We start from the raw sequence: 27884 nt of genomic DNA, 5'->3' as shown, positions 1-27884 counted from the left end.
TCATCCCAGCTTGGAGCATCTTGATGCTTAACCAGTTCTTGCCTGAACTTCTCCTGTTCTGTCCTGTAATGCAGCCCCACGGCTGGAGTCTGCATCAGCCGCACAGCCCTGCAGTGTTTCTGGTAGGCACTGCCTCTCTGATTACAGGGCTTGCTGGTTCTGGTGAAGCTAGCCCAGAGGTGACTTTTCAGGGCCATGACAACTATCATTTTGCAAGCCCTGATTGAGAGCTCAGTGCCAGCCCCAGGCTCAAGAGAGCATTAGGGGCTTGAAAGGGCAGGAGTGGCATCGCTGCTACACACTGGGACTGAGCGGCATTGGCAGAGCTGTGCAGGGGGAGGCTGGGGGTGTGACCAAAGGGCTGTGGCATTCCTGCTTCACTCACCTTCCGCTTCCCTCTGTGAAGCAAAAAGAGAGAATGGTGCCTGCAGTCTCCTTTGCCCTACTCCAGCAGGGCTGCCCCGTACGCACACCAGAGCTCCCCATGCTCCTTCAGTGAGCCCCTGAAGCAGCGAGCGTGCTAGCGCTGCACATCTCTACCAACAGCACCACGCCCAGACAGGGTCAGACACATGGTCCATCTAGCCCCGTGTCCTGGCATCCAGCAGTGGCCAGTGCCAGGCACTTCAGAAGGACCGATCAGAACAGGGCAGTTATCACATGGTGCAAGCCCAGCTTCTGGCAGTCAGAGGCTAGAAACATCCAGACCATGGGGTTGCATCCCTGACCCCTGGCTACAAGCCCTTGATGGACCTGTCTTCCAGGAGCTTATCTAATTCTTTTCTAAACCCCATTACAGTCTTGGCCTTCACCACGTCCTCTGGCACTGAGTTCCAGAGGCTGACTGTGCTTCGAGGGAAGAAGTACGTCCCCAGGCTTGTTTTAAACCTGCTGCTTGTTAAACGAAAGCTTTCAGAGACAGACCAGCTCAGAACTACACTTCCCAGAATGCTGTGTCTTGCCACTGATGCAAGCTGTGCCATGGTGTCATCATCTCCTGGCCCTGGCAGCTCAGACGTGAAGTGCCACAGGAGGAAGTGAGCCACCCTTTCCCTGCCCGAGAGCAGCTTCCAGGAACAAAACGCTGAGCGGCCTGCGGCTTAGCTACGGCGAGGCCTGGGCTGCCCGCAAACGACATCGCCCGTCCAGGCCCGTGCTGGGGTCGAGCTGCTGTCAGCCCTGCTCTAGGCACCGCTGCAGAATTCCCCATTTGCCTCCCTCCGGGGAAGGGATTCACTGTGGGTCATGTCCCCATTGTAATGGGGCTGGCCTAAGACTTGCTGGGGCCGAAGCCAAAGCCTTGGGTGGCACTGGCAGGGCTCAGGCTTTAGTGTCAGCCCTGAGGGGCAGGACTCACATTACAGGCCACTCACTTGGGGCTGAAGCCCTCGGGGCTTAGGCTTTGCCCCTCGCCACCCCCATCCAGGGCAGCAGGGCTCAGGCAGGTGGTCCCCACTCCTGGGGGCTTGTAGTAATGTCTGTTGTCGGAAGCAGGGCGCAGTGCACGGAAGTCTGAGAACCACTGCACTGCAGTGATGGAAGAACCCTTTCCCGTGCTGTGTGTCTAAACCAGGCCTGCACAACTCGTAAAGCGATGAGGGCCACATTACTTCAAAGAAAAACAGCTGAGGGCCATATCCCCCCGGCCGCGTGAAAACACCCCGCTCCAGCACCGCCCAGCCCTGCAGAACAAACCCTCCTTCCCCAGCGCTGCCCCACCAAAACAGCTGTGGGCCAAAAGGGAAGGTTGGGGGTGGGGAGGTGATACTTTATTTTAAATAAACCAGGGGCTCCCAGCTGAAGAGGTGGCTGGGAACCCTCAGGAGCAAATTAAAGGGCCCAAGGCTCCGGCGGCCAGGGGAACTGAAGCTTTGTGGGTCTGGGGCAGGGATTTAAAGGCCCAGAGCTCCTGCTGCTGAGGTGAGCCTGAGCCCTTTAAATCCCAGCCCCAGCCCAGCCGCCAGAGCTGAGGTGAGATTCAAAGGGCTCTGGGCTTCCCACAGCCGCGGGGAGCCCAGAGCCCTTTAAATCCCAGCCGCAGCCAGGATTCAAAGGCCTCTGGGCTGCCCATAGAGCGCTGTGTGCGGGCCGCATGTTGTGCACACCTGGTCTAGACTACAGTGTTTCTAGTGCAGACACACTCAGGCTTTCAGGTTCCGACCACTGCTACCCCAACTCAACTGCTGTTTGAACAGCGTGTGTGCGCATCATAGGCCCCCATGCCAACTCTCCATTGTGCCCTTCTGGCTGGGGGCCCAGCCACTTCCCAGAGCTCAGGAGCCAGCACCAGGAAGCAAAGACAGCAAAACCTGCTGAGAATCCCCCGGTCTGCCCTGGGGCAGAGCTGAGTCACAGGGAAGGGAAGCAAAAGTGCCCCACCCTTAACTGCAGACCTCTTCCCACGCAGCTGGAGGTGGACTGCTGCTGGGCTCATGACCAGAGGGGCAGAAACAGCCACTTCCTCCTGTGCTGGCTGAGATACAGAGGGACAAGCACACGCTGTCCCAGAGCCACTCCCTGCTGCTCCGAAGGAAAGAAACCTGCCTAGGACAGGGGAAAGAAAAGCACAACTCCAGCTTACCGCCAGCCCTGCCCCACAGCATCAGCAATGCACCATGTGTTTACCTGCTTGAGAGCCAGGAAACACCTCAGTGCCTGGAGCTCAGCAAGGGGGCCCTCTCGCATAGGTGCAGCAGGAGTGTTAAAGCCCTTGGCAGCCTGTGGCCTCAAGAGGCTGATGGGGAGGGAGGCCCCTTTCTTGCTGTAGCTGAGGAAAAGCACTCTCTCAAGCAATGCCCGCGGGAAAAGGCAGCACTGCTCAGTCCAGAAATACGTCTGGGGCAATGTGCATGTGCCAGGCCTGAGAAACACACTAAACTCCTCCCCTTGGTGCAAGCTGGTGCTCAGGGCCCCTTAGGAAGAGCCCTGCAGGTAGCCAGAGCACACGTTCCTTGTCCTTCAGCAGGGTGCCTCTGGCAGGGATCATGGACTGGAGGGGAGACAGATTTACCTGCAAGCAAAGGTAACGCTCCTGTAACAACAACGGGCAGTAATTCCCAGACCCTTCCCCCACTTTAACCTCCCATGAGGGGCAAGGACCCACGTCCCCCTCCTTTATCCTGCACGCTGCAGTCACCTAAGCATTCACAGTCTGCAGCACCCCTCCAACCTCCCCTTAGCCCAGAACTGCCCAGCCAGCCCCCCGCCTGCCTGCCGCGCCTTCGTGGCACAGGAGCAGCAGACGTCCCCGGCAGGCTCACCAGCAGCTGCAGTTCAGCCCCAAGGTGCTAGATTCAGAACATAAGGGTCAGTCCAGAGTCTGTCAGGCTGCAGCTCCTGCTCACATGGCCAAACTCCCTGCTCTGCCCATGCTCCCAGCCCTGTTCCTCTAGCTGGGCGCTGCTCCCACAAGCACCTCCGCCTTTGCTTCCAGGCCATCCTCACCGCACAGGGCCCAGCCTGGCAGGCACCCCTGGCCTTCACAGCCCTCCTGAGACCTGCAAGAAGGCAGCTAGCTCACAAGTGGGTCAGGGAGCCAGTAGGAGCATCAGGTACCCCGAAGGCATGGCCAGGCTCCAGTGACTCATTTCCTTGTTCTCTGGCTGCTTGTGCTCTTTGGGGCAGCAACCGGCCCTTTCCTTTATGTTTCCACAGCAGAGAGCAGAGCGTGGGAGCTGATGACAAATCAACCCCAACGCAGCCAGCTGACCTGTGCCTGGGGGCTTTACCCACAAGAGCCCTGGGCCTGCTGCCCTTGCAGGCAGCCGGAGCAGGGTGCCACAGGAGGGGCAAAGGCAACCCCACTGCCTTCAGTTCCCTCTTGCATGGGGGGAGGAGGAATTCCGGGTACTGATGCAACAGCTGGAGGGAACAAAGAGCTGATTGAATAAGTGACTAGTTCAGCCCCCTAAGGAACAAAAATACCCAGCGTTGGGTCATGCTGAAGATGACTGTGTGGGTTCCATACATACTGAAGTGAAAAACCAAAGTCCAGGGTGGGGGTGGGGGCTGTTTCAATCTTCTCAAAGTTGCTTTATTTTGGACTAATCTATTTGCCAAATAAGCTCAGGGCCCTTCAAAATTCCCCAGAAATTCTCCCAGCTGTAGAGCAGAGGGCAGGGAACAGAGGACTTAGCAGGGCACAGGCTCAGGGCTGCCTGGCAGGAGGCTCAGAGGCAGCCCCAGAAGATGGCCCTGCTGAGCCAGCACAGCTCCTGGCTTGTGCAGTGAGGAATCTGGAGCCAGTGCAGCAGTGGATGAGTTTGACCAGATGCAGTGCTCTGGAGAGAAATCACATCAGTACGAGGAACCCTGCAGGTGGACGAAGCTAGGAGAAAGCAGCACCAGCAGGATTTGACAATGCGGCTGGGAAGCAGGACCACCGAACAGGCCTGAGGCTGCCAGTCCAAGCCTCCGGTGTTTGTGCAGCACCCAGCCATGCACCATCTGGATGTGCTCTACTGCCAAAGCCTAGGGAGGCAAGAACCCAGGGCTTGGCTGAATACAACACTGGCTGTGCCACAGCCTGCAGACTGGGGCTAGCTGAGGCCGTACATCTGACAGATCTTCCTGACTCTGGCCAGGCTCAGCGGGAGAGAATTCCACAAGGGAGAAGCTGCCCTGCCTTCCTCCAGCCTCATGCCCACGGCAGATGAGCACTGCGGGCACAGCAGGTCAGAAGCAGCCAGGCCTGAAGCCATTCGAGCCTCAGAGCAAGGTTCAGGACATGTGTTCAGGCTGGACAGTGACTAGGGCAAAGTGCTGCTGTGCCACCATCTCAGAACCACCGTCCTCCCAGTGCTTTTCAGCTCACCCCCTGCAAGCAGTCCTCTGGAGCTGTCACACAGGAAAGGGCACAGGTACAGCATGAAGAGTGGGCTGTGGGGCCACAAGCAGGATTCAAGTTTCACTATATAAACTGGGGTCCTAGAAGGAGACGAGCTGGGAAGAGGAGGAGGAAAGACTTGGAAGAAGAACTCACCCCCAAGACTCAGCCTAAGATCAGAGCTGCTAAGAATCCTCTGCACGACCGTGACATGCGGCAGCTAGGACCCTTGCCTGGCCACCAGGGAAAGGCCGCCTGCGTGATCAGGATTGGTGAGCATGGCATTGTATGCTTACTGTGTATTCGGCTAGGTGACTGTTAATAAATAGAGGATCCGGATATTACTATGTAAGGCTCTTTCACAGCTCAAAGGTCCTGCACAAGTAGTATATGCCCGGAGCCCTATGCACAGGGAAAGGGTAGGTGTTTTTCTCCTGGAGCCCTATGATTTGGGAAGAGGAGGGGATGCCTTAATTAACCAGGTTACAGCTGGAGCCTTACAGTCTGGGAAAAGGTGGAGTGCCTTAATGTGTGCAGGTAACAAGCCCACCTTGCTGGGAGGACAGCAGAGCCACGCCCTCCCCCCCCAATGCTCTTCAGCAAGCAGTCCCCTGGAGCGGTCACACACGAAAGGGCACAGGTACAGCATGAAGAGCTGGCTGTGGGGGCATGCTCCTGGAAGCCTAGTGCAGGGAGGAGTCAAGCCAGCCCGCAGAGACACTGGGTGAGCGCTCACACCTTCCTGGCCAGTTCCACAGAACGCTGTCCTGGCCAGGCAGCATCACACTGCCCTCTGTGGCTTTAACCAGAACTACCTGGCTCCCTTCTAGGCCCAGCCTCTGCCAGATAACCAGAACTAGGCACCAGGGGCAGCGGCAGCACCTACAGAGGTCTAAGCAAAGCTCAGGAGGAAGGGAACAGTAACTGGGGCTGCAGGCCAGGCACTGCCTTGCACCAGAGTGGCGGTTCCACCCCCACCTGCACAACTTGCAGAGCCCTTCCCAGCCCCAAGGCTAATGCTACAGGAGACAGGCTGGCTGTTTGCCTGCCCTTAGGAAGGGATTAGTAATCCCTCTACCAAGAGGCCTAGGCATGCCCCTCTGTAGGAGTCAGTTTGGAGAGGAACAATAAATCCCAGCAGGGAAGACATCATCTTCCCTCCCACCCACCCCATGTAGTCTCTCCTTCCACAAGCTCAAGGCTGGAACCAGCTGGTGGCAGAGGCTTCACCCACTCTCAGTTCAGCTGCTGGAGGCTTGGAAGAGGCTGTGGTGACCTCATGCTGGCTGCCACCCTGGGACATTTCCTCTCACAGAGGAGGAAGTGAGTGATTTGGGACTAGCCACTAAGGAAGGGGCCTGTGGCCTCTTCTGCCCCCCACCCCCCTGGTGCTAGCTGGCTGGGTCAGAACCAGGGCTAGGAGAGAGGTGCCCTCAAGGCAGAGTGCAGAGGTGGATTCCTTAAAGCCCAAGCAGCTGGCACTGCTGGAGCCACTCTGTCCTAACTCCCTGCCCACTCAACAGATGCTGTGATGTGAGTGAGGGCCACAGAGGGACCCACAGCCCCAGAGTCCATGGGTACCAGCCCCACCAGCCGAGTGCCTCACATCTGTAAAGACCTCAGAGGGAAGCTGTGAGAAGGGAGCTGTGCCCAGGGCAGACAGGTGAGGTGCACTTTGGGACTACATGTACCACAGGCAAGACAACAGGACCCAGTTTGGGGAGCTGGACGTGGCCCCCTTGTGAGTAGTGCTTCCTGTGCTGGGCACTGGCTGCAGCCTAGCCTGAGGGGCTCTTTCCAGCTGGCCTTGCCAGGAGCGCTGGGCCCTGCAAGGCTGCATGCCCCCCAGCCTGCAGAGTAGCACACCAAGGGGAGCAGGAGGAGGGCTCTGCACAGCACCCAGGGGAAGGAAGAGAAAACTTTATTTACTGTTTTTTTTAAAAAAAACCCACAATTAAGAATTGCCCCGTGGAGGTGTCCGTGTGAACAGCCACCGCTAAATCCAGGCACTGGCTGCAGGGTTTTCCTTCAGACTGTACAGAGCAGCACACCTCTGTGAGGAGCTAGCTAGAGAGGCTATTGTAACAGGCAGACACAGGCCCTCCATGCTTCGCTGTCACTCGCCTTCCAAGGCACAGTCTTTTGTGTCCCAGCCCTCCGGGAGGGAGCCTAGAGGAGGGGGAAAAAACAAGGGCATTGTAGGACAAGAGACACTGACAGTGACTCCTGTCACTTCAGCACATCTGGCTCTGAGGCAGCCGCAAGCAGGGCCTGGGCAAGGAGAACGGCTGGCATCGAGGCACAGGCAAGCAGGCTAGCTGCCCGGTAGCACGAACCCTTAACCCCTGGCCTAGCCTGCACAGTGACACTCTGCCTATGGGAAGGGCACAGCAGGAGGGATGCAGAGACTCCAGTGCAGTCTGTCCCACCTGCGAGGGAAAGGCCAGGGCCCCCAGCCCAGGGAGCTGGTACCAGACAAGATGCTCCCAGCTCCTGAGCCAACTCTCTGCAGGGGCAGGAGGCATTGGGCTAAGGACAGCACCTCACCCTGGGCGCTGTAAAGGAGTGCATGGTCTGCCTGCCCCGGGGCACAGGCTCTGGTCCACAGTGGGCTTGTGGGGTGACCCCACAGACACTGCTCTAGCTGCTGGGCGAGGGGTGAAGCTGTGGGTCTAACTCTCCCCGTGCGCTGGGCTCAGTGCCACCTTTCCTCAGGAAAGGAGGGGGTTTGGGAGGGTTGGCAAGAGGGATTTCCAGGGGCATGGCCACTGTCAGAGGAGAGGGATCACCTACCTGCCCTCAGCTGGGCCTCCAGGGAGGAGATCGTCCTTCGATAGGCTTCACATTGGGCATCTTTTGCAGCTGATGAACAGGGGAGAGTTCAGCGTGTGCCCAGCCAGCTGCTGGCAGAGCGCACGGCAGGGATGCTTGCTGGGCAGAGGGGAAAGGAGCCTGAGATTCTGGTGGTTGTTCCCACTGCATGGGACAGGGACACAAGGGCTCAGTGCCCAACTGCAGCATGGGCGCTGGGGCTCTCAGTAACTGGAGGGGGGCCCCCCTCACCCCACCCAGGGGCCATGCTTCAGCAGCAGTGCTCCAGCTCCCGCTTACGCACTAGAATGGTACTGTTAGGAGGGGGAGGGGTTTCTGCCCCACATACCAAGCTCATTCTTCACTCTCTGCAGCTCACTCCTTACTCTCTGCAGCTCCTGGGAGAGCAGCTGATCTGGAAGCTGACAAAGAAAGGCTGTTCACCACCAACCAGGGAAGCCAGCAAGATACAAGCTGTTCTGCTGTCCCTTGCCCAGTGCACTTTGATGCTGCAGGGGTCTGGAGCAGAGTTTCATAGGGGGACCCTGGTGTCCAGCCCCACCCAGGAGGGGACCAGAACCACCCACTGCATCAAGACAGTCTGTAGCTGGCACATGCCCGCTGGAAGTAATTCCTTGGGAAGTGGGAGCTTTGAGCACCCGAGGTGGACATGGCATTGCACAGGGGAGACGGCAGAGCACGGACACAGCCCCATCACCAGAGTGTCAGGCACTTCCCAAGCGTTTAGAAGAACACTGTTCCCATCTGCTTGGCTTGTAGCCCGTCTGCTGCATGCGGACAGGGCAACATGTCTGGGCAGAGCCAAGTCAAAGCAATGGGCCTGCACTTAGTCAGGGCTGCTCACACCTCCTTGCAGCAGAGCTCCATGGCCTGTGCCCAGTTCCCATGACATTTCTGTCCCCTGTGGCCACCAGCATCTCCCACTGGGGAGACTGGTCAGGGCAGCAGAGGGAGCAGCAGCTCACACATCCAGGCCACTCCCAGGCAGGGCTTTCTTTAGCAGGACGAGTGCGCAGCTCCAGGGCTCTGTGGAGTAGGGAGCCCTGCTGAAAGCAGCACTGGGACGACTAAGGGTGGGAGTTCAAGAAGAGAGAATGCTCTGAAGCTCTGTCTTCCCCTCCAAGTCTCAGCTCACTGCTGCCTGGGTGCAGCTTTGGGAGCTGCTCTGCATTCACGCCCAGCCTGGCTGAAAGCCACCAGAGCCCCTGCCCTGAAGAGCCCGGGTTTAAGGCTGAGGTATCCCAGGGCCAATCCCAGTCCCACAGAGCACCTCTTTTATTACACCATCCCCCTGGCCCTGCTGCGCTGCACCCTAGATGCCTTGAGAGAGCTGTGCTGTGCGATGCCAGGAGACAGCCGGCTGTTACCTGCATGGAGGATGCTGCACCTCCACTCTCCAGGGCAGAGTCAGGGAGGAAACTGAGAGGAGCTGGGGAATTCCCACCTGTCTGAGGCTTGGCCATTCCACCTGCAAAGAGAGACTCAGACACCGTGCAGAACCATCCAGGTCCATCCGGTCTCCTGCTCCTCCCGGCACCTGGATCGGGGTGGGTCCCAGGCGCTCCCTGCCCCCATGCTGCAGTCTGAACAGCTGCTACTCACAGGCACTGGACAAGTCTTTGTTCGGGCACAGGGCATTTTCTTGGGATGCTACTGCCCTCCACTGGCAAGAAGTTGCACCTGCACCACTTAAAACTTCCCCCAAATTTCCCATGGACATCCAAGGGGCGACCAAGTCTTAATACTGGTTACTTTTCAGGTGCCCCAAATGCCTTCACCAAGGCTAGTCCAATTCTCCCCAGGACCGGGAACAGCATAGCAATGCCGCAAGCTTCAGTGCGGTTCTTTGGCAGAGCAGAGAATTATCCTGATGGGCTGTGGGAAAGGCCCTGCCACCCAGAGGAGGCGGCATTGGATAGGGAGGGTGGGATCACTCCAGAGCTGAAGCCCTTGGGGAAGGCCCTGCCTCCTGCCCTAGAGTGATCTGGAGACGAGAGCCAGCAGCTTCAACCCTGCTGAGCTCAGTGGCACAAAGGGCGATACAGGCTCTGGCCCCAAGGGCATGGGACAGTCCGCTGGCTTAGTCAGGGAGCTAGTTTCCCTTTGTTTACTGGCAGAGATTTGCAGTCTCTTCCCGCCCCTTCAGGAGCGGAGCTCAGCACAGACTTTCCTGCCAGGAGCCTACAGAGGCTGTGGAGATGGGCTCCAAACACTGTGCCATTTGCCGCTCCCCTTTAGCCCTGGCCAGGAAATCAGAGAATCTCAGGAGCCACAAAGGCGGGTGGGAGCCTTAAGCACCCAGTGGCTGGCCCAGGGCAGCAGCACTGAAAGGGTGGGGTTGACGATGATGCCAGGCTTGTGTGCTGTCTAATCATGTCAGGGCCCTGACCGAGAGACTCCCCAGTTCCAGGGGAAGGAGAAGGTGTGCCTTCGCGCCAGGAGAAGCAGGCCTGGCAAAGGAACCACCCAGGCAGGAGTTCCTGCTCCCTTTGCCAAGAACCCAGGCCCTGAACTGCTAACCATCCCAAAGCCACTGAACCGCTCGCTCACCTGCACTGGTGCAGTCCTCCCCCACAGCCAGCGCTGGTCTGTCCTCAGTGTCTCCTTCGCCTCCACTGGGCTCCAGGGCTTGTGCAACTGCTGCTGAGTTAGTGTCTAGAAAGCGAAGGGTGACAGCCTCTGCCCAGGTAGTGTCAAGTGAGTGGGATCTGTCCTAACCAGGGGACTCCATGATGGAGCCATTGACTGGAGCTCCAGGCTGGGAAAGCCCAGGAGGCTCAAAATAGCACTTCTGCTTCCCGCTCTGCAGCCCCTTGTGGAGCCCAGTGTCCACACGACACCCCAGGAATCAGTCCGATTCTCTGAAGACGGGGGAGGAGATGGACTATCTGACCTGGCCCTGCAGCTCTGTCCACCAGCCCTGCCTGCAGTAGGGATGCACCAGGACTTCAATCCCCTTCCCCTCCCAGACCTACCTTTAGCTAGGCGAGCTCGCTTGGGGGAAAGGAGCCTTCTGGGGGAGGCTGTTGTCCTCCCTGTTGGTCTCAGTCGGGAGTGGGGAGCCCTGGCAGGAATCGCAGTGGTGGCAGCCCTTCGAACAGGCAGCCTGTTGCAGCCAGGTTTGGCAACACCTGCTGAGGAGGTGAGGAGCGTTAGCCTGGAGGAGACCTAGCCCAGCTGCAGAGGGGCTGGCCCCAGAATAGCATGGCCAGGAACTGGAGCATGTGCGTATGCAGTCTCAGAGCTCAGCCATGCTCCTCACGCTCTGCCCAGCTAAGGAACCCCCCAGCCTCCCCTGCCCAGAACGCAGCACTCCCACCACACAGCAAGTGCAAAGCTCAGACAGCAAGGCCAGCAAGGCTGCGGCAGCTCACAGACCACCACGGAGCTGGAGCTAGGTCCAGCACAGCACTCCCAAGACACGTGAGCAGGCACCTTCCGTTCCCAGCCCATGCTGCTCTCCAGATGAGCGTTGGGGGCGCTCCCCCATAACGCTGCTCCCTGCCTGCAGCACTACAGGAGCTCCCTGCTCTGCACACAGCAGAATTACAGGCAGTTACTTTCTGTCTCTTTGTCCTGGGGGCTGGATCTGGCTCCTTGATGCCCAGTGGGAAGAGTGCATGTTGGCTGCAGGGTCCCATTGATGTGCTGCATGCTGCTGGGTCTGGGCTTCATTAGTCTTAGCCTGGCACCTGGGGAAGAGAAGGAAAGGAGAACAAGGATTTCACAGCCCCCAAGGGCAGTCAGGGGAGCTGAAAAGTCCAGCCAGGGCATTGCCACAGACAGCAGCTGGCCTCCCCAACAGGTCAGACCCTCCTTCCCACCTCATCCCATCCCCAACACTACTGGCCTCCTTTCATTGAGTCTGCTCACCTGGGTGAGTTGGGAGTTTGGTTCCAGGAGCTCCAGCCCCTTTGCTCATGCAGAGGATCCCTGGACCCACAGAAACCCGGGATCCCATGAGCAAGGGTCTGCTGCTGCTGCTGCTAAGTCCTGGGCCTTTGGTAGGAGGCTGGAGGGATGAGGGGCACTTCTCACTGCAAGGTAGCTTTGTAGCACTCCGCTTCACAGTGCCGCTGGCAGGGAGCTAGAGCCAGACAGATGAGCTACGGGTTAGACCCTGGGGGCAAGCAGGGAGGGAGGCCAGGCCTCTCCTGCCCCGTCCCTTGCTACCATTCAGACGCAGGCTCAGAACCTGAGTCTGTCCAATCCTACCTCCAGAACAGCAGCCAGCCCAGGGGGTGCTCTGGTGGACTCCTCTGCCTCCTGAACACCCCCTGCCCTGAAGTCTGTGGCTCACTCCTGCCCCCCCACCACAGAAGGAGCAGCCCCTCTGAAATGGCATTTCTGGAGCCATCATTGCATCACAACAGCAATAAACCAGGCCTCCAGAGAAGCACTAGGAACCTGCAGATGGCCAGTCCCAGGTCCTCTGCTCACCCTGCTGCTCCTTGTGCGACTGCCAAGGCTCCCCTTGCATGGGGAGCTTCCACAGTGGAGTCACCGCCCACATCTAGGGATTAAGCCTAGGCCAGCTTTTGAGAGGCCCATAGCCCCCGTCTTAGTATCCACCCACCTGTATCAGCCTTCCTCAAACCAACTGTCTCCTAGCTCCACCACAAGGGCCTCCAGTTCACAGATCCAAACCAGGCTGTTCTAAGGGTCAACATGAGCCAACGTCCCCCACCTCTAACCTCACATTCACCCTTCCCGGGCCACCAGGGCAGGGCTGCTTTGCCTTCAGGTCTCCCCCACAACAGTAGTAGGTCTGGCACCCATATCACTCTGTCATTACCCATGCTACCTAGATTCAATCCAGCTCAGGTAGGCCTGCCATGCACAGCTTCTGCTGTGTAGACAGACCAAGGTCCAGCATCCCATCTGACACGTGCTTCAGAAACTGAGAGAGTAGCTCCTTACTCACCCCAAGCAGACACGCTCTTAAGCACAATGGTAGACATCCCTTGGGAAGGAGTCTTCCAGCTCCTCCATGGACTGATTGGGTAACCTGCATTCTCCCTATCCTCAGTGGATCCAGCTGGTGGGTGGAGCAAGAGAGGCACAGCCTCCCTGACTCAGTGTCTTCTCCCCAGCTCCCGATTTAACTCCCCCCTCAGTTCAGTTATTCTCCCAGAAACGTGGGCACGTTCCTCCTGAGGGTGCCAATTCGGGGGTGCAGGGAAGGGTGGGAGCTCCCCTCTGAGTTTTATACAGGAGGTCTGCAAGCTCCCAGGTAGAGCTCTTAACTACAGCACAGGATTAGGGCATGTCTACACTGCCCACTTATAGCATGCTGTGATGAGGGCAATGTAATCACACTTTATCGCTGAGGGGTGGGAAGAGCTCTCCCACCGGCCATACAAAATAACCACCCCAAAAGAGGGCTGAGAGCTTTATCGCCGGGAGCAGCAAAAGCATGGCCTATACTGGTGCTTTTCAGCGCTAAAACTTTTGTCCCTGAATGACTTAAGTTTTAGTGCTGAAAGTGGCAGCGCAGATACAGGCTTGGTGTGAGATGTAAGTTCTGCAGAGAGATGCCCCTGGGGCAGGGAGTCAGCATTTTGTTTACAAACAGAGGCAAGGTGATTAAGATAAGAGAGGCTGGTGATTAAATGAAGGGTATGGAAGTTTAGGTGTAAAAGAGAAATCCCTCCCTGGGGGGGGGCGCGGAGGGGGAAGAGGGAGATAGGATTGTGTCAGATAACAGGGGATTCAGAAAAAAATGCAGCAAAGCACTGAGACTACATTCCATTCAGAAAAGGGGGAGATGTGGGGGTGCTGGTGAAAAGAAGGGGTCAGACCCAGGGAAAGGGCTAGCAGTATATAGAGAAGTGCCCATGCTACTTATGGTACTTATGTAGCCTCATCAGGATAGTATCTGAGCCAGAGCCTCACAAGGTCTAACCTATTTCTCCTCCTAGGCCCTCGGAGAGGTGGAGCAAGGCTGTTATCTCCATTGTCCAGAGGGGGCACTGAGGCACACACAGACTAAAGGCCAGATTTTCAAAGATATTTAGGTGCAGCAGAAGAAGTGAGGTTTTTACCCACAAAAGCTTATGCCCAAATAAATCAGTCTTTAAGATGCCACCAGACTCCTTGTTTTTTTAGGCATCTAGTGAGATTTTCAAATGCACTTAGAAATTTTGCAAAAAGAACAAGAGTACTTGTGGCACCTTAGAGACTAACACAATTTATTTCAGCATGGGCTTTCGTGAGCTACAGCTCACTTCTTCAGATGCACAGAATGGAACACACAGACAGGAGATATTTATACATACAGAGAACATGAAAAGAGGGAAGTATAATTGAGATGAGCTATTGTCAGCAGGGGAAAAACAACACCTTTTGAAGTGATAATTAAGATGACCCATAGAAGGTGTGAGAAGAACTTAACATGGGGAAATAGATTCAATTAGTGTAATGACCCAACCATTCCCAGTCTCTGTTAAGGCCTGAGTTAATTGTGTCTAATTTACATATTAATTCGAGTTCAGCAGTCTCTCTTTGGAGTCTGTTTTTGAAGTTTTTTTGTTGCAAAACTGCTACCTTCAAGTCTGTCACTGAGTGGTTAGAGAGCTTGAAGTGTTCTCCCACTGGTTTTTGAATGTTATGATTCTTGATGTCAGATTTGTCTCCATTTATTCTTTTGCGAAGAGACTGTCTGGTTTGCCCAATGTACACGGCAGAGGGGCATTGCTGGCACATGATGGCATATATCACGTTGGTAGATGTGCAGGTGAATGAACCCCTGATGGCGTGGCTGATGTGATTAGGTCCTATGATGGTGTCACTTGAATCGATGTGGACAGAGCTGGCATCGGGCTTTGTTGCAAGGATAGGTTCCTGGGTTAGTGTTCATGTTGTATGGTGTGTAGTTGCTGGTGAGTATTTGTTTCAGGTTGGGAGGCTGTCTATAAGCGAGGACTGGCCTGTCCCCAAGATCTGTGAGAGTGAGGGATCATCTTTAAGGATAGGTTGTAGATCTTTGATGATGCGCTGGAGAGGTTTTAGTTGGGGGCTGTAGCTGATGGCTAGTGGCGTTCTGCTATTTTCTTTGTTGGGCCTGTCCTGTAGTAGGTGGCTTCTGGGTACTCTTCTGGTTCTATCAATCTGTTTTTTCACTTCCCCAGGTGGGTATTGTAGTTTTAAGAATGCTTGATAGAGATCTTGTAGGTGTTTCTCTCTGTCTGAGGCATTGGAGCAAATACGGCTGTATCTTAGAGCTTGGCTGTAGACAATGGATCGTGTGATGTGTCCTGGATGGAAGCTGGAGGCATGTAGGTAAGTATAGCGGTCAGTGGGTTTCCAGTATAGGGTGGTGTTTATGTGACCATCGCTTACTAGCACAGTAGTGTCTAGGAAATGGACTGCTTGTGTGGATTGATCTAGGCTGAGGTTGATGGTGGGATGGAAATCGTTAAAATCTAAGTGGAATTCCTCGAGGGCCTCTTTTCCATGGGTCCAGATGATGAAGATGTCATCAATGTAGCGCAAGTAGAGTAGAGGCATTAGAACAATGCTTCCTTAGCTCTCATTCCCTAAGTCAGCCATAAAGATGTTGGCATACTGTGGGGCCATGCAGGTACCCATAGCAGTGCCGCTGACTTGAAGGTATATATTGTCCCCAAATGTGAAATAGTTGTGGGTGAGGACAAAGTCAAAGTTCTGCCACTAGGTTAGCTGTGATGTTATCGGGGATACTATTCCTGATGGCTTGTAATCCATCTGTGTGTGGAATAATGGCATAGAGGGCTTCCACATCCATAGTGGCCAGGATGGTGTTTTCTGGAAGATCACCGATGGATTGTAGTTTCCTCAGGAAGTCAGTGGTGTCTTGAAGATAGCTGGGAGTGCTGGTAGCATAGGGCCTGAGGAGAGAGTCCACATAGCCAGACAATCCTGCTGTTAAGGTACCAATGCTTGAGATGATGGGGTGTCCAGGATTTCCAGGTTTATGGATCTTGGGAGCAAATAGAATACACCTGGTCGGGGTTCTAGGCATGTGTCTGTACAGATCTGTTCCTGTGCTCTCTCAGGGAGTTTCTTGAGCAGATGGTGTAGTTTCTTTTGGTAACCCTCAGTGGGATCAGAGGGTGATGGTCTGTAGAATGTGGAGTTAGAGAGCTGCCTAGCAGCCTCTTGTCCATATTCTGACCTATTCATAATGACGATAGCACTTCCTTTGTCAGCCTGTTTGATCACAATGCCATCAACAGCCTCAGGAACAGCTCTGACATTGTATTCAGCATGGCTCCGGTTATGGGGCAAGTGATGCTGCTTTTCCACAATTTCAGCCCGTGTACGTTGACGGAAGCAATCTATGTAGAAGTCCAGTCTGTTGTTTTGACTCTCAGGAGGAGTCCATGCAGAATCCTTTTTATTATAGCGTTGGTAGAAGGATTCTGTGGGTTAGTATGTGGTTCTGAGGTGTGTTGGAAGTATTATTTGAGTCAGAGACGGCGAAAGTAGGATTCTAGGTCACCGCAGAACTGTATCATGTTCGTGGGTCTGGAAGGACAAAAGGAGAGGCCCCGAGACAGGACAGATTCTTCTGCTGGGCTAAGAGAATAGCTGGAAAGATTAACAATATCTTGGGTGGGTTAAGGGAGCTACTGTTGTGGCTCTTTGTTGCATGTAGCAGTTTAGACAGTTTAGTATCCTTTTTCTTTTATAGAGAAGCAAAGTGTGTGTTGTAAATGGCTTGTCTAGTTTTTGTAAAGTCCAGCCATGAGGAAGTTTGTGTAGAAGGTTGGTTTTTCATGAGTGTATCTAGTTTTGAGAGTTCAGTCTTAATCTTCCCCTGTTAGCTGTATAGGATGTTGATCAGGTCGTTTTGCAGTTTCTTTGAGAGGGTATGGCACAAACTGTCAGCATAGTCTGTGTGATATGTAGAATGTAATGGATTTTTTACATTTAGTCCTTTTGGTATGATGTCCATCCGTTTGCACTGGGAAAGGAAGATGATGTCTGTCTGTATCTGTACGAGTTTTTTCATGAAATTGATGGATTTCCACTCCAAACAGCTAAATGCAGTGTCTTGCATAATGACAGGTTTCAGAGTAGCAGCCATGTTAGTCTGTATCCGCAAAAAGAACAAACCCCACTAGATACCTAGCAGCATCTCTGGGTGACTAAAAACCTTAGAAATGTTCTTAAAGCACTGGCCTGGGGTCAGATAGGAAGTCAATGGGGGGAGTAGAACCCAGGTCTTTCAGGGCTAATTCCCTATCCAGTGTGTGTGTGTGTGTGTGTGTGTGTGTGTGTGTGTGTGTGTGTGTGTGTGTGTGTGTGTGTGTGTGTGTGTGTGTGTGAGAGAGAGAGAGAGAGAGAGAGAGAGAGAGAGAGAGAGAGAGACACTCCAATAGATGGGAGCTAAACCAAGGCAGCCAGCTCTCAGAGTCCAGCAAACTGATCCAGGATGGAGGTCACGTCTGACAGAGTGAAAAGCAGCAGAGGTCAGGAAGGCTGGAGAATGAGTCAGATGAGAGGAGATCACGTAACCCCCAAGAGGTGGCAGGTTCTGCCCCAGGCTGGGTTCTAGAGCAATGGCTGCTATGCAATTTTACATCTTAACTGAAAACCACTTTGTTCAGTCATTGTTTGCTCTGAGTTTGAGAAAAGGAAAGAATCAGAGTGTCATATGAGTATCAAATGTGTTTATGGTGAGAGTTTCAGCTGTATCCAGGCCAATTCCAGAACAGAGTCCATCCAGACTCTCTACTTCCACACCACAAAGCCAACAATTATTGTCATTATTCGCATTATTCACTGGACACCATCTGTGCACTCAGCAGTGTTCACAATATGCCAGAAAATTCAGTCCCTGACCAATGCACCTAAGCTGTGTAGCTCTGGATAAGATGGCTCAGATATTTAAGCATGAAGTTTATAGTAATGACCACACGTTATCATCACATGTTCACTGATGTTTAGATGTCTGAGTAGAGGCACTGATGGCAATAGATGTTTTACTGGATTGAGGACTAGAAGATTTGACCCTCCAACCTTCTTTCTAAAGGAAGAGCTGCCCAGAGCTCCTGTGCCTGTTTATTTTCCTGTCCTGCCTGCAGTTGCCCTGATGTACCTCAGAAATCTCAATTTTTTTTCCTCAACTTTAAATGAGGAATTTTCTTGGTGTTTGATTTAAAATATTCTGCTGTGAGAACTGCAACTCAATCCCTGTAGTGATGTGCTTAAGAGCCCTCTGGAAAGTAACTAGCCTTTAAACAGAAGTAAAAGCAGTGCTGCCAAATCTCACAATTTTGTTGTGTCTCATGATAAGTGTTTTCCTTAAAGCCCCAGCTCCTGGAGTCAAGGGGATACGTGATGATTTCACCTTCATTCTTAAAGAAAAATGACATTTCTAGCCCTCGTGGCTGTGGAGAAAGCTTCAAAATGTGACCCTAGTACACCGTAAGGGTTCAAAAAAGCAGAAGGCAAATAAAAAGAACCCCAGATCTGTTATTTGTACATAATCTCATGAGTTTAAAGCCAACCATGATTTTGGTGAGCCCGATTCATGATTTTGACCATTTGGGATTGGCAATACTGTGAAAATGACTTGAAAGTGTCACTTTCACTCCTGTTTAAGATCAGTTTCTAGTCTATTTGTAGTGAGGTAACACCTCTAGAGCCCCAGGCATGTGCAGTATAAACTCACAGGGCCTTACCCTAGTAGGTTTCCAGAGTTAAATGATCTATTCCAAGTTTGACAAACTGCAAAAAAGTGATAGAAAGTCATCTAGATCTTTCTACAATTGTTGTATTTAAGCATCAGTAACAAAGAATATACATTACAATTTTAAACCTAACCAGTGTCTCAAATGACTTGACACAAGATGTGAGAATGTTAGTATTAGGGCTGAGTGGGACTAATATTTATTAATTTTTTTTTTTTAAACATGGGGATTAGATACAGTGCTCCTATCAGCTAATTTCTGTTACCTGCAAAAAACAACCCCCCCCCCACAAACTCTAGAGTTCTCAGGTGCCTAAGTAGCCCTTGGAATCAGGATTAAATTTGCCCCCACAAAACAAAACTGAAATGGCACCTTGGTCCCTCCCTCACGCTGCTCCGAGGGGATCCTGAGGTCAGGAGCACTTAGAAGCAGCACTTGGCATTACTAGTCGGCAGGAAGCTGTAGCACACACCCCACCACCACCGCTTACTTGGGCAGCAGGCTGGGTCTCCACGTTGGATCCCTGGCTGGTTTTTCCAGTGGCAGCTGCTTTCTGCATGCTGGGTCGGCAGTTACCCAGAGACAGTCTTGTTGCTTTCCCCTCCGAGGCGATGCCTCTGCTCCTTGGAGGCAGGCCTGCTCTCAGCAGCTCCCGAGAAGCTTTCCGCGACTCAAAGGAAGCGAGGGCCAGACTCCTACTTGCTCTTGGGGTGGTAAAGGCCAGGGGCAGTGATTTGATAGCAGCTTGGCCTTCAGTACTGGTGTAGCTTCTGGAAGAGCCAGGCAAGGCAGCACTCTTCTGAGGTGGTTTGAGAGTGACCCTGTCACGGGACTCTCCTTCGGGTAGGTTCCCGCACGGGGGCATGGCGCTCTGGGCTACCTTGGGGGCCGCAGCCTTGGAGCCAGCCTGACTGGGGCAGGGGAGCTCTCTCGGCACCGAACGCCTAGAGGAGTTTGGGTCCCTCTGGTCCAAGTCATCTCCTAGGGGACTGCCTGTCACAAAGTGAAACTTCGCTGGCCCCATCAGCGGGGTGGAGGTTGCAAAGGAGCTGGAGCCTAGGGAAACGGTGCTTTCATTGGAGACGAGTTCCAGCTCGTGGGTTCTATAGGCAGACCTGCTCCGCTCCAGGTCATCCGCCTGCTCCCTCTCCCCAGGCAGGGTCACAGTGGAGCCGAGCTGATTAGCAGCGGACACCTCAAACGTTGTCTGTCTAAGGGAGGCACCGCTGTGACCGGAACCCGGCAACTCAACCGTGAGGTTCAGAGTATCTGGAGCCAGCGGCTGCAGCCCCAGCAGTGCCCCCGGCTCGGGGTCTGCCGCGCCCGTGGCTGGCCCGGCCCCGGAGGGCAGGACCTCCACTGCCCCTGGGCTCTGGCAGCGGCCCCGCAGCCGGGGAACGTGCTGCTCCAGGCCGGGCTCAGCCGGCCCCCTGCCCGGCCGGCCGGAGCGCGGCGGCGCCTCAGCCCAGGTGGTTTCCAGCGGCAGGGGCTCCGCCTCGATGCCGGCGAGCTCCGGGCCGGGCCGCTGCAGCTGCCGCGCGATGGCCAGACACTCCTCGGCGAAGAAGCTCCGGAAGAGCGGGGTCCCGGGCGAGCTGCAGCCCAGCCGGAGCCGCGCCTGCTGCGGCGGGTCGGGGGACGGGGCCTCCGGCTTCCTCCCGCGGGCGGCTCCCGCGGGCTCCAGCTCCTCTTCCCACACCGGGCTCAGGTACCGCTGCGTCCGGGCCCGCCCCTCCCACGCGGGGACAGCGGCCGGCGAGGGCCCCGCCGCCTCCTCGCCCGCGCCGTCATGCCGGGGGCTGGGGCCGGGCCCGTGGGCAGCGCCACGCACGGGGCTCCCCGGGCCGCCCCACGCGTGCGCGGCCCCGGGCGGGGGCTGCGGGTCCTTCATGCCGCGACGCGCGCGCAGGTGCCAGCGAACCCGCCCCACGCGTGAGCGGCGCCCCGCGATGTGGGACCCTCCGCCGGCCCCGCTTTCGTACGCCGCGGCTCAAGGCTATTGGGCGCCTCGCCACCAATCAGCGCGCTCTGTTCCCTCAGCCAGTCACCGCGCAGCGCTCCTGCGCACGTGCCAACAGCTCACCAATAGGAATGGGGATCTGCCTTGTCAAATGGGAGTGGGCGTGGTCTCCCCGCGCTGGGCCCCAGTCACGCGTGGGCGTCCAGGCGGAGCTGGGGGTTGTAACCACGGCCCAGCCTGGGCTCTCGGGGAGAGCCAGGTGCCCTGGGCAGTGCCCAGACAGCAAGTGTGAAAAATCAGAACGGGGTGGGGGCAATAGGTGCCTGTGTAAGAAAAAGACCCAAAATCGGGATATCTGGTCACCCTGGGGCAGGGAGTCAGTATTTTCTTTACAAACAGGCGAGGTGAGGAAGGTAAGAAAGAGCTGGTGATTAAATTAATGATCTGACAGTCTTCTGGAAAGTAACTAGCTTTTAAATAGAAGTGAAAGGAGTGTTACCAACTCTCATGCTTTTATCATGACTCATGATAATTATTGGAAAAGCAGCAAGGAATCCTGTGGCACCTTATAGACTAACACGTTTTGGAGCATGAGCTTTCGTGGGTGAATACCCACTTCGTCAGATGCCGTATTCACCCACGAAAGCTCATGCTCCAATACGTCTGTTAGTCTATAAGGTGCCACAGGATTCTTTGCTGCTTTTACAGATCCAGACTAACACGGCTACCCCTCTGATACATGATAATTATTGTTTTTCTTAAAGCCCCAGCTCCTGGAGTCAGGTGGATCTGGGATAATTTCAGCCTCTATTCTTAAAGAAAAATGAAGTTTCTAGCACTCATGGCTATGGAAAAAGCTTCAGAATGTGACCCCAGTGCATTCGAAAGGCTCAAAAAGCAGGACACCAAATCTATTATTTGTACATTTTACATAATCTCATGAGTTTAAAGACAATGTCATGATTTTTGGTGAGCCTGATTCATGATTTTTGAACATTTGGGATTGGCAATACTGTGAAAGTGACTTGAAAGTGTCGCTTTCACTCCTGTGTAAGGTCAGTTTCTAGTTTATTTGCAGTGAGGTAACACCTCTAGAGCCCCAGGCAAGTGCAGTATAAACTCACGGGGCCTTGCCCTGGTAGGATGTTTCCAAAGCTAAATGATCTATTACAGGCTTAGTAAACTGCAAAAACGTGATAGAAAGTCATCTAGATTTTTCTAAGAGTATTTCAATTGTTGTATTCAAGATTTAGTAAGAATATATATTAAAATTTTAAATCTAACATGTATTCCTTAAGTGACTTGACACAAGCTGTGAGAACATTAGTATTAGAGCTGAATGGGTCTAACATTTATTTAATTCTCTTTTCTAATATAGGAATTAGATACATTGCCCTAATCAGCTAATTTCTAAGTTATCTGCAAAAAACTCTAGAGTTTTCAAGTGCCTAAGTTGCCCCTGGAATGACAGTTAAAATTCCATCCCCCCACCAAAATCTGAAATGGCAATTCTACCTGCCAGGCCTGGCCATGCATGGATAGCTGGTGTCCGGGGCGCTCAGGGGGCCAGAGCAGCGTGTGCAGGGCCCATGTGCACCCATCTGTAGCTGGGAGCTGAGCAAACCTGACCAAAGTCACAGTGCCCCACAGGGTGGGTGCAGCGGGGACTGAGGCAGAGAGAGATTCCGGTCAAAAGCATCTGCTGCTTTTCCTTGCCCAGCCTGAGATGAGGACCCAGTTCGGAGTATTTAAATGGCACTTGGTACGTTCAGAGCTCACATTCCCTTGACTTCCATTGCAGCTGTGAGTGCTTAGCCTATTGAAATCAGCTGCCCTCATCTAAAGGCCCCTCCCCCAGCCTTAAGGGAGGAGCCACTGGACCCAGGACTCAACTGAAAATGGGGGACAACTAAGGAATAATAGGGCCAGGAGTGGAGGTCACAAGTTCAAAACCAGGGGGACACTGAGCAGAGAACCCTGGACAGCACCCACTGCTCCTCGAAGCTGTCTAGGGAGCCAGTGGAAGCCACCCAGAGAAACTCACCTGGGTGCATTTGAGATGAGACCAGGGAGGAACAAAGAGAGGCCCCACAGTCACAGAGCACCCCCTTGTCCAGCATCCTCCTCGTGGTATTGTAGATGGGAACTTTGGCCAGTGCCAGGAGGTGGTTGAGGAGGGGGCACGGACAGGGTATACATATATGAAAATGAGTGGGGAAAAGTGCAGCCAGAACCTCAACAGGAGGTTCTGGAGGAGCCAGAATAGGGGCTGCAAACTGGCACATTCTAGATAGGCATCACCATGGTCTCCCTCACGCTGCAAAGTGGACAGGTATGGGGATGGAGGTGAACCACCCCAGGTACAGGCTGATGAAGAGATCTCACGGAAGACCCCTCGGAGGGAGGTAAGAAAGCTGCTGGTTATATCAGAGCCCTGGGAGGTGGTGGAGGAAGGCGTCTGCCAATGTGCTCCATACCAAACTGCCTGCACCACAAAAGTGTCTGCAGGGCCTGGTGGCGAAAGTCATGGTAAACCAGGCCCTGTCCTACCTCCTCTAGGGGAAGACTCAGAACCCATACAGATACCCAGTGCAGTCATGAGCAGAAAAACTCCAGAACTAACATCTGGAGCTGGGCCACGATCCCCGGGTCCGGGCTCAGGGTGTTGAGCTTGTGCCAGAGCATGGACAGGACTAGTTGGTTCAGCACCAGTGCCCTCTCTAACAGGGAGAGGCACTAGAGGAGTCCTGTCCATGTCTGCAGCCGCTCACCCACCCTGGCCTCCAAATCCCGCCAGTTCTCTGGCAGAGAAGGATGCGTGGCAGAAAGGTAGACGTCGAGATAGAGCAGTGGACACACACTCTACTGAATGGCTTGAAGCGCGGGTCCTATTGGCATCCAGCGGGGGTGGGCGGGCGAAGCCTGCCCACTTCTAAAGGGCCTCCCCCAGCCTAAGGGGAGGACCCACAGGTCTGGGACACCAAGTAATTAGGGGGGACAACTAATGAAAAAAACAGGATCGGGAGTGAGGTCAGAGGGCTAAATGAAGGGAACCTGATGGGGACACCGAGCAGAGAACCCCGGACAATGCCCACTGCTCCTCAAAGGCGTCAAGGGAGCCAGTGGACGCCGCCTAGAGGAACTCTGCCCGGATGCGTGAGCAGACTGAGGAACGGAAATAGGCCCTACAGTCGCAGGAAATCCCGTCGGCCAACCTCCTCTCCCTGGTGTTGTAGATGGCCAGTTTGGCCAGGGCCAAGAGGAGGTTGAGAAGGAGATCCCGCGACTTCGTGGGGCCACGGATTGGGAGCGTGTAGATAAAAAGGAGAGGGGAAAAGTGCAACCAAAAATGCAAGAAAATATTCAGGAGGAGCCAGAACAGGGGCTGCAACCTGGCGCACTCCAAATAAACGTGCGCCAAGGTCTCCTTCTCACCACAGAAAGGGCAGGTGCTAGGGACAGACGTGAACCGCACCAAGTACACGCCCGTGCTCACGGCTCCGTGAAGGAGCCGCCAACTGATATCCCCGGCAGGACTCGGGACCAGGGCAGAGTACAAGCTGGCCCACCGGGGCTCCTCACCCTCGAGAGGCGGCAGGAGGTCCCGCCATTTGGTATCGGGGCGGGACGCGAGGGTGAGGTAGTGAAGGGTATGGAGCACGAGCGAGTACAGATGTTTCCGTGGCGCGGTCTGGAACAAAACCGGCTGCAGATCATGCAGCCAGCTGGCAGTGAAAGGGTGAGGGGGCCGATTAGGTCCACGGGGCAGGGGCCCGATAAAAATGTCCACGGGGCCTGCGGTGGAGGGTGGGCGGGGTGTGCCCTCTCGCAGGACCCGGTCGAGGCAAGCCCGAGCAGCAGGCAGTAAAGCGGCCTTCACCTCCTGAAGTACGCGCTGGGGAGTACGAGGTCTGGAGAGCCCCATGCGCTGAGCGAGCGTCAGGGGATCCAGCCAGTCTCCCCGGTCGTAGTCCAGGAGGTCTCCGACCCTGGTGACTCCCGCCGAGACCAACCTCTGGCGCACCGTGGGTGACTCCGCCACCTGCACACGAAGCTGGGGATTGTGTAGCAGGGGCTCCGCAAGGAGGTCAACCCCCACCGTGGCCGCCACGGACCTGGTCGTTGAAAAGAGCTTCCAGGTCCGGAGGAGGTCTTGGTAGAAGACCGGCAGCCCAGAGAGGTCTCACGGAAGACCTCTCGGATGGAGGTAAAAGAGCTGCCGGTCGTATCGGAGCCCTCGGAAGCGGCGGAGGAAGGCTTGCGCCAATACGCTCCACGCCGGACTACCCGCACCAAACAGGAGCCTCTGCAGGGCCTGGAGGCGGAAGACATGGACCTGAGCGCGTAGGCACTTCAGGCCCTGCCCCCCCTCCTCCAGGGGCAGGTGGAGGACCCCTGCAGAGACCCAGTGCGTCCATGGCCAAAAGAACTCCAGAATCGCCGTCCGGAGGTTGGCCAGGAAAAATGGGGCCAGGACCAGGGTGTTGAGCCGGTACCAGAGCATGGACAGGACCAGTTGATTAAGCACCAGTGCCCTCCCCCGAAGGGAGAGGCACCGGAGTAGTCCTGTCCCTTTCCGGAGCCGCTCCATCACCTTGCCCTGCAAATCCTGCCAGTTCTCCGGCGGAGACGGATGCGTGGCAGAAAGGTAAACGCCGAGATGGAGCAGCGGACCTGCGCTCCACCGGATGGCCTGAAGCGTGGGTGGGAGGGAGCTCGCCTGCCACCCGTCCCCAACCACCAGGCCAGAACTCTTGACCCAGATGACCCAGGTGGAGGAGACTGCCGAATAGAGGGCCTGGCAGGCCTCCACCTGCACCAGGGCGCCTGGGTCCTGGACCATGAGGAGCACGTTGTCAGCATATGCAGACAGGACCAACTGCAACTGCGGCTCAGGGAGCCCCAACCCCATCAGACTCTGGCAAAGGAGACAGAGGAAGGGCTTGATCACCAGAATATACAGCTGGCCCAACAGCGGACACCCCTGACGCACCCCGCACCCAAAGCTGACTGGCTCGGTTAGGGTCCAGTTGAACTTGACCACTCTGCAGAAGTGTAGAGCACCTGGAGAGAACCCACAAACTGGGTCTGAAGCTGAACTTCTGCAGAATGCCCAGAAGTTACTAGTGGTCCATCCTGTTGAATGCCTTCTGGTCCAGGGACAGGAGGGTGAACAACAGACCAGAGTAGCTTTTGTAAAATCGAGGAATATTTTAGTAAAAACAAAGGGCTTTACACACTCGTAACAAGTCTCAGGGTAGCCATGTTAGTCTTTAAGGTGCCACCGGACACCTTGTTGTTTTTGCAGATACAGACTAACAGATTTATTTGGGCATAAGCTTTCGTGGGTAAAAAACCCACTTCTTCAGAGGCATAGAGTGAAAGTTACAGATGCAGGCATTATATAATGACACACGAAGCGAAGGGAGTAACTCACAAGTGAAGAACCAGTGTTGTCAGGGCCAATTCAATCAGGGTGGATGTAGTCCACTTCCAATTATACATGAGGTGGTGTCAATTCCAGGAGAGGCAAAGCTGCTTCTGTAATGAGCCAGCTTTGCCTCCCTAGAATTGACACCTCATCTATTATTGGGAGTGGACTACATCCACCCTGATCGAATTGGTCCTCCACTTGTGAGTTACTCCCTTCGCTTCGTGTGTCATTATATAATGCCAGCATCTGTAACTTTCACTCCATGCCTCTGAAGAAGTGGGTTTTTTACCCACAAAAGCTTATGCCCAAATAAATGTTAGTCTTTAAGGTGCTACCAGACTCCTTGTTGTCATAACAAGTGCGTGTGCACAAAACAGATCCCCCCCCCCCCCCAAACGCTGATAACTTGGTCAAATTTGGGTAGTTTTTCCACAGGAACAGCACAAGGCACATCCCTCACACCATGGCACCCCTTCTGCCAAATTTCAAGACTATCCTACAAAACATAGAGGCACTAGCATTTCATAGATAAATGGTTAGGTTTAAAAAAAAAAGTGGGCAAAACAACGTATTTCCCCCATCTCATTCTCAGAAATGGTTGAATCATTTTTGCTGAACCTTTCCAAAGAAATTTGCCCTGAGGCAGACACCTAGCATAGAAAATTCCAGGTTGAATGGAAAAGTTGGGCAAAGCTGTAACTGAAAATGGTCTTCAGTGTTGGGCAATCTTAACTACCAATTCAATCACTGTCCTTTTGTTTGTCTCAGGCTATTGACAGGTGCTTCTAGATGAAAAGGAGATGAAGGAAGCTGACTTTTAAAGCTGTTATAATTTAGTTTATTAAGAGATTAGAGTTTCACCATTTATGCTCACCTGTGCTAGAAAACTAGCTATTCCTCCCCACCTATCCTCCACCTTCTCCCTGCAAGTGCATTGTGTGTCCTCTCCTTCCCTCAGTCACGACAAAGTGTTTGCTAGGTTTCTCCAGTGTGTACTTCCACCTGCTCCATTACAGCAGGGGAAATCACAATGCCACCTTGCTAGTGAAAAGGTCCTAGTTGGGTCAAAGCTAGTACATACATCCTTTTCTAAACTCCCACTCATGTTTCCAATGTTGATAAGTCCTCAGGGGTCTACTCTTACTCATGAGGTAATCAAATGTACCCTCTCAAGTGTAAGGTTAGATTAGAAGAGAAAATTTTTAAATGCAACTGGTTTATCCCCATTTATGCTTTACTTTTTGCTTTTCTTCTCATCTTTGAAAATTAAAATCCTTGCAAGTAGATTCACCTTCAGCTGCAGTGATGACCCAGGGATTTCTAAACCACTGTTTCATTGTTCAGTTATGGAAGCATTTTTATTTCTCTGGTTCCTACACAAAATAGGACGTCTGAATTGATCACATCCCTACAAACTTACAGTTGGAACAAGTCACAATGTGCCAACTCAGCTTTCATGTAAAGAAAAATTGAGGGTTCTAGTCCTCACGATTGCAGAGGAAACCTTGAATATATGAGTCAAGGGCACCCTAAAATCAAAAAGGAAAGAACCTTATGAGTCAAGCCTAAAAAAAAAAAAAGAGCCATGATTTTTGAACATCTGGGTCTAGCACTAGGAAGGACCAGTCACGTGTCCGCATGCAAAGGCCAGAATATATCCAATTCGCAGAAGCACCACATTTCTGGATATGCTTATGGAGAAATGGTCATCCTGCCAGAAGGCTGAGGCAGAACTATAGGAACCTAGGTTCCTTCTTTGTGGTCTAGTAAGTACAGCTACGTCTACCTCAGCCTGCATGCAACCTAGACAAGCCATTGACCAATACAAGCACAATCAACACCATCAGTATCAAACTGATTAGTAAATAGGATGACTCAGGTTAATACAAGAGCTTTTCACCTTGAAAGACTTGTGCTCAATTCACTGTTATGGACAAAAGATTCATGTGATGACTTCTAGTTTCCAACCAATTCCTTAGCAGCAACTGCAAAACGTACTGTCCAGTTCAGCATAACAGCTGATCTTCCCCCAGCTGGAGTACAGTGATGCTGCTGGAGCTTGTGACTAAGGTGCACTGGCTAGACCACCGGGGGACCTACAGCCCACCCAGCTGCCAGGACTACGATTGCGGCTCCAACTACTGCTATGAGTTT

At 54.0% G+C, this 27884-nt stretch overlaps 1 protein-coding gene across 1 annotated transcript; it reads right to left on the bottom strand.

The window, feature by feature from the left end:
- Nucleotides 1-6763: 6763 nt before the first annotated feature.
- On the bottom strand, nt 6764-20227 carry LOC127056877 (uncharacterized). Its single transcript, XM_050965212.1, has 9 exons — nt 18827-20227; nt 11531-11744; nt 11218-11349; nt 10633-10788; nt 10208-10312; nt 9025-9125; nt 7986-8058; nt 7619-7687; nt 6764-6994 (listed from the first exon to the last, which is right to left on the bottom strand). The coding sequence occupies exons 1-9, from the start codon at nt 20225-20227 to the stop codon at nt 6942-6944; spliced, it is 2304 nt and encodes a 767-aa protein (XP_050821169.1). The 3' UTR covers nt 6764-6941.
- Between the last annotated feature and the right edge of the window lie 7657 nt (nt 20228-27884).

The sequence above is a fragment of the Gopherus flavomarginatus genome, chromosome 8 (assembly GCF_025201925.1).
Source record: "Gopherus flavomarginatus isolate rGopFla2 chromosome 8, rGopFla2.mat.asm, whole genome shotgun sequence".
In the NCBI taxonomy this organism is placed as follows: Eukaryota; Metazoa; Chordata; order Testudines; family Testudinidae; genus Gopherus; species Gopherus flavomarginatus.
Note: the sequence above shows the minus strand (reverse complement) of the source record. Positions and strands in the feature narration are given on the sequence as shown.

Excerpts from the sequence above, each read along its gene's own strand:
- LOC127056877 (XM_050965212.1), bottom strand. The coding sequence starts at position 20,227 with ATGAAGGACCCGCAGCCCCCGCCCGGGGCCGCGCACGCGTGGGGCGGC. Across the intron at positions 11,745-18,826 it reads AGACCCAGCCTGCTGCCCAA|CTCCCTGCCAGCGGCACTGT; the intron begins GTAAGCGGTGGT and ends GTCTGGCTCTAG. Across the intron at positions 9,126-10,207 it reads GGAGGACTGCACCAGTGCAG|GTGGAATGGCCAAGCCTCAG; the intron begins GTGAGCGAGCGG and ends CTCTCTTTGCAG.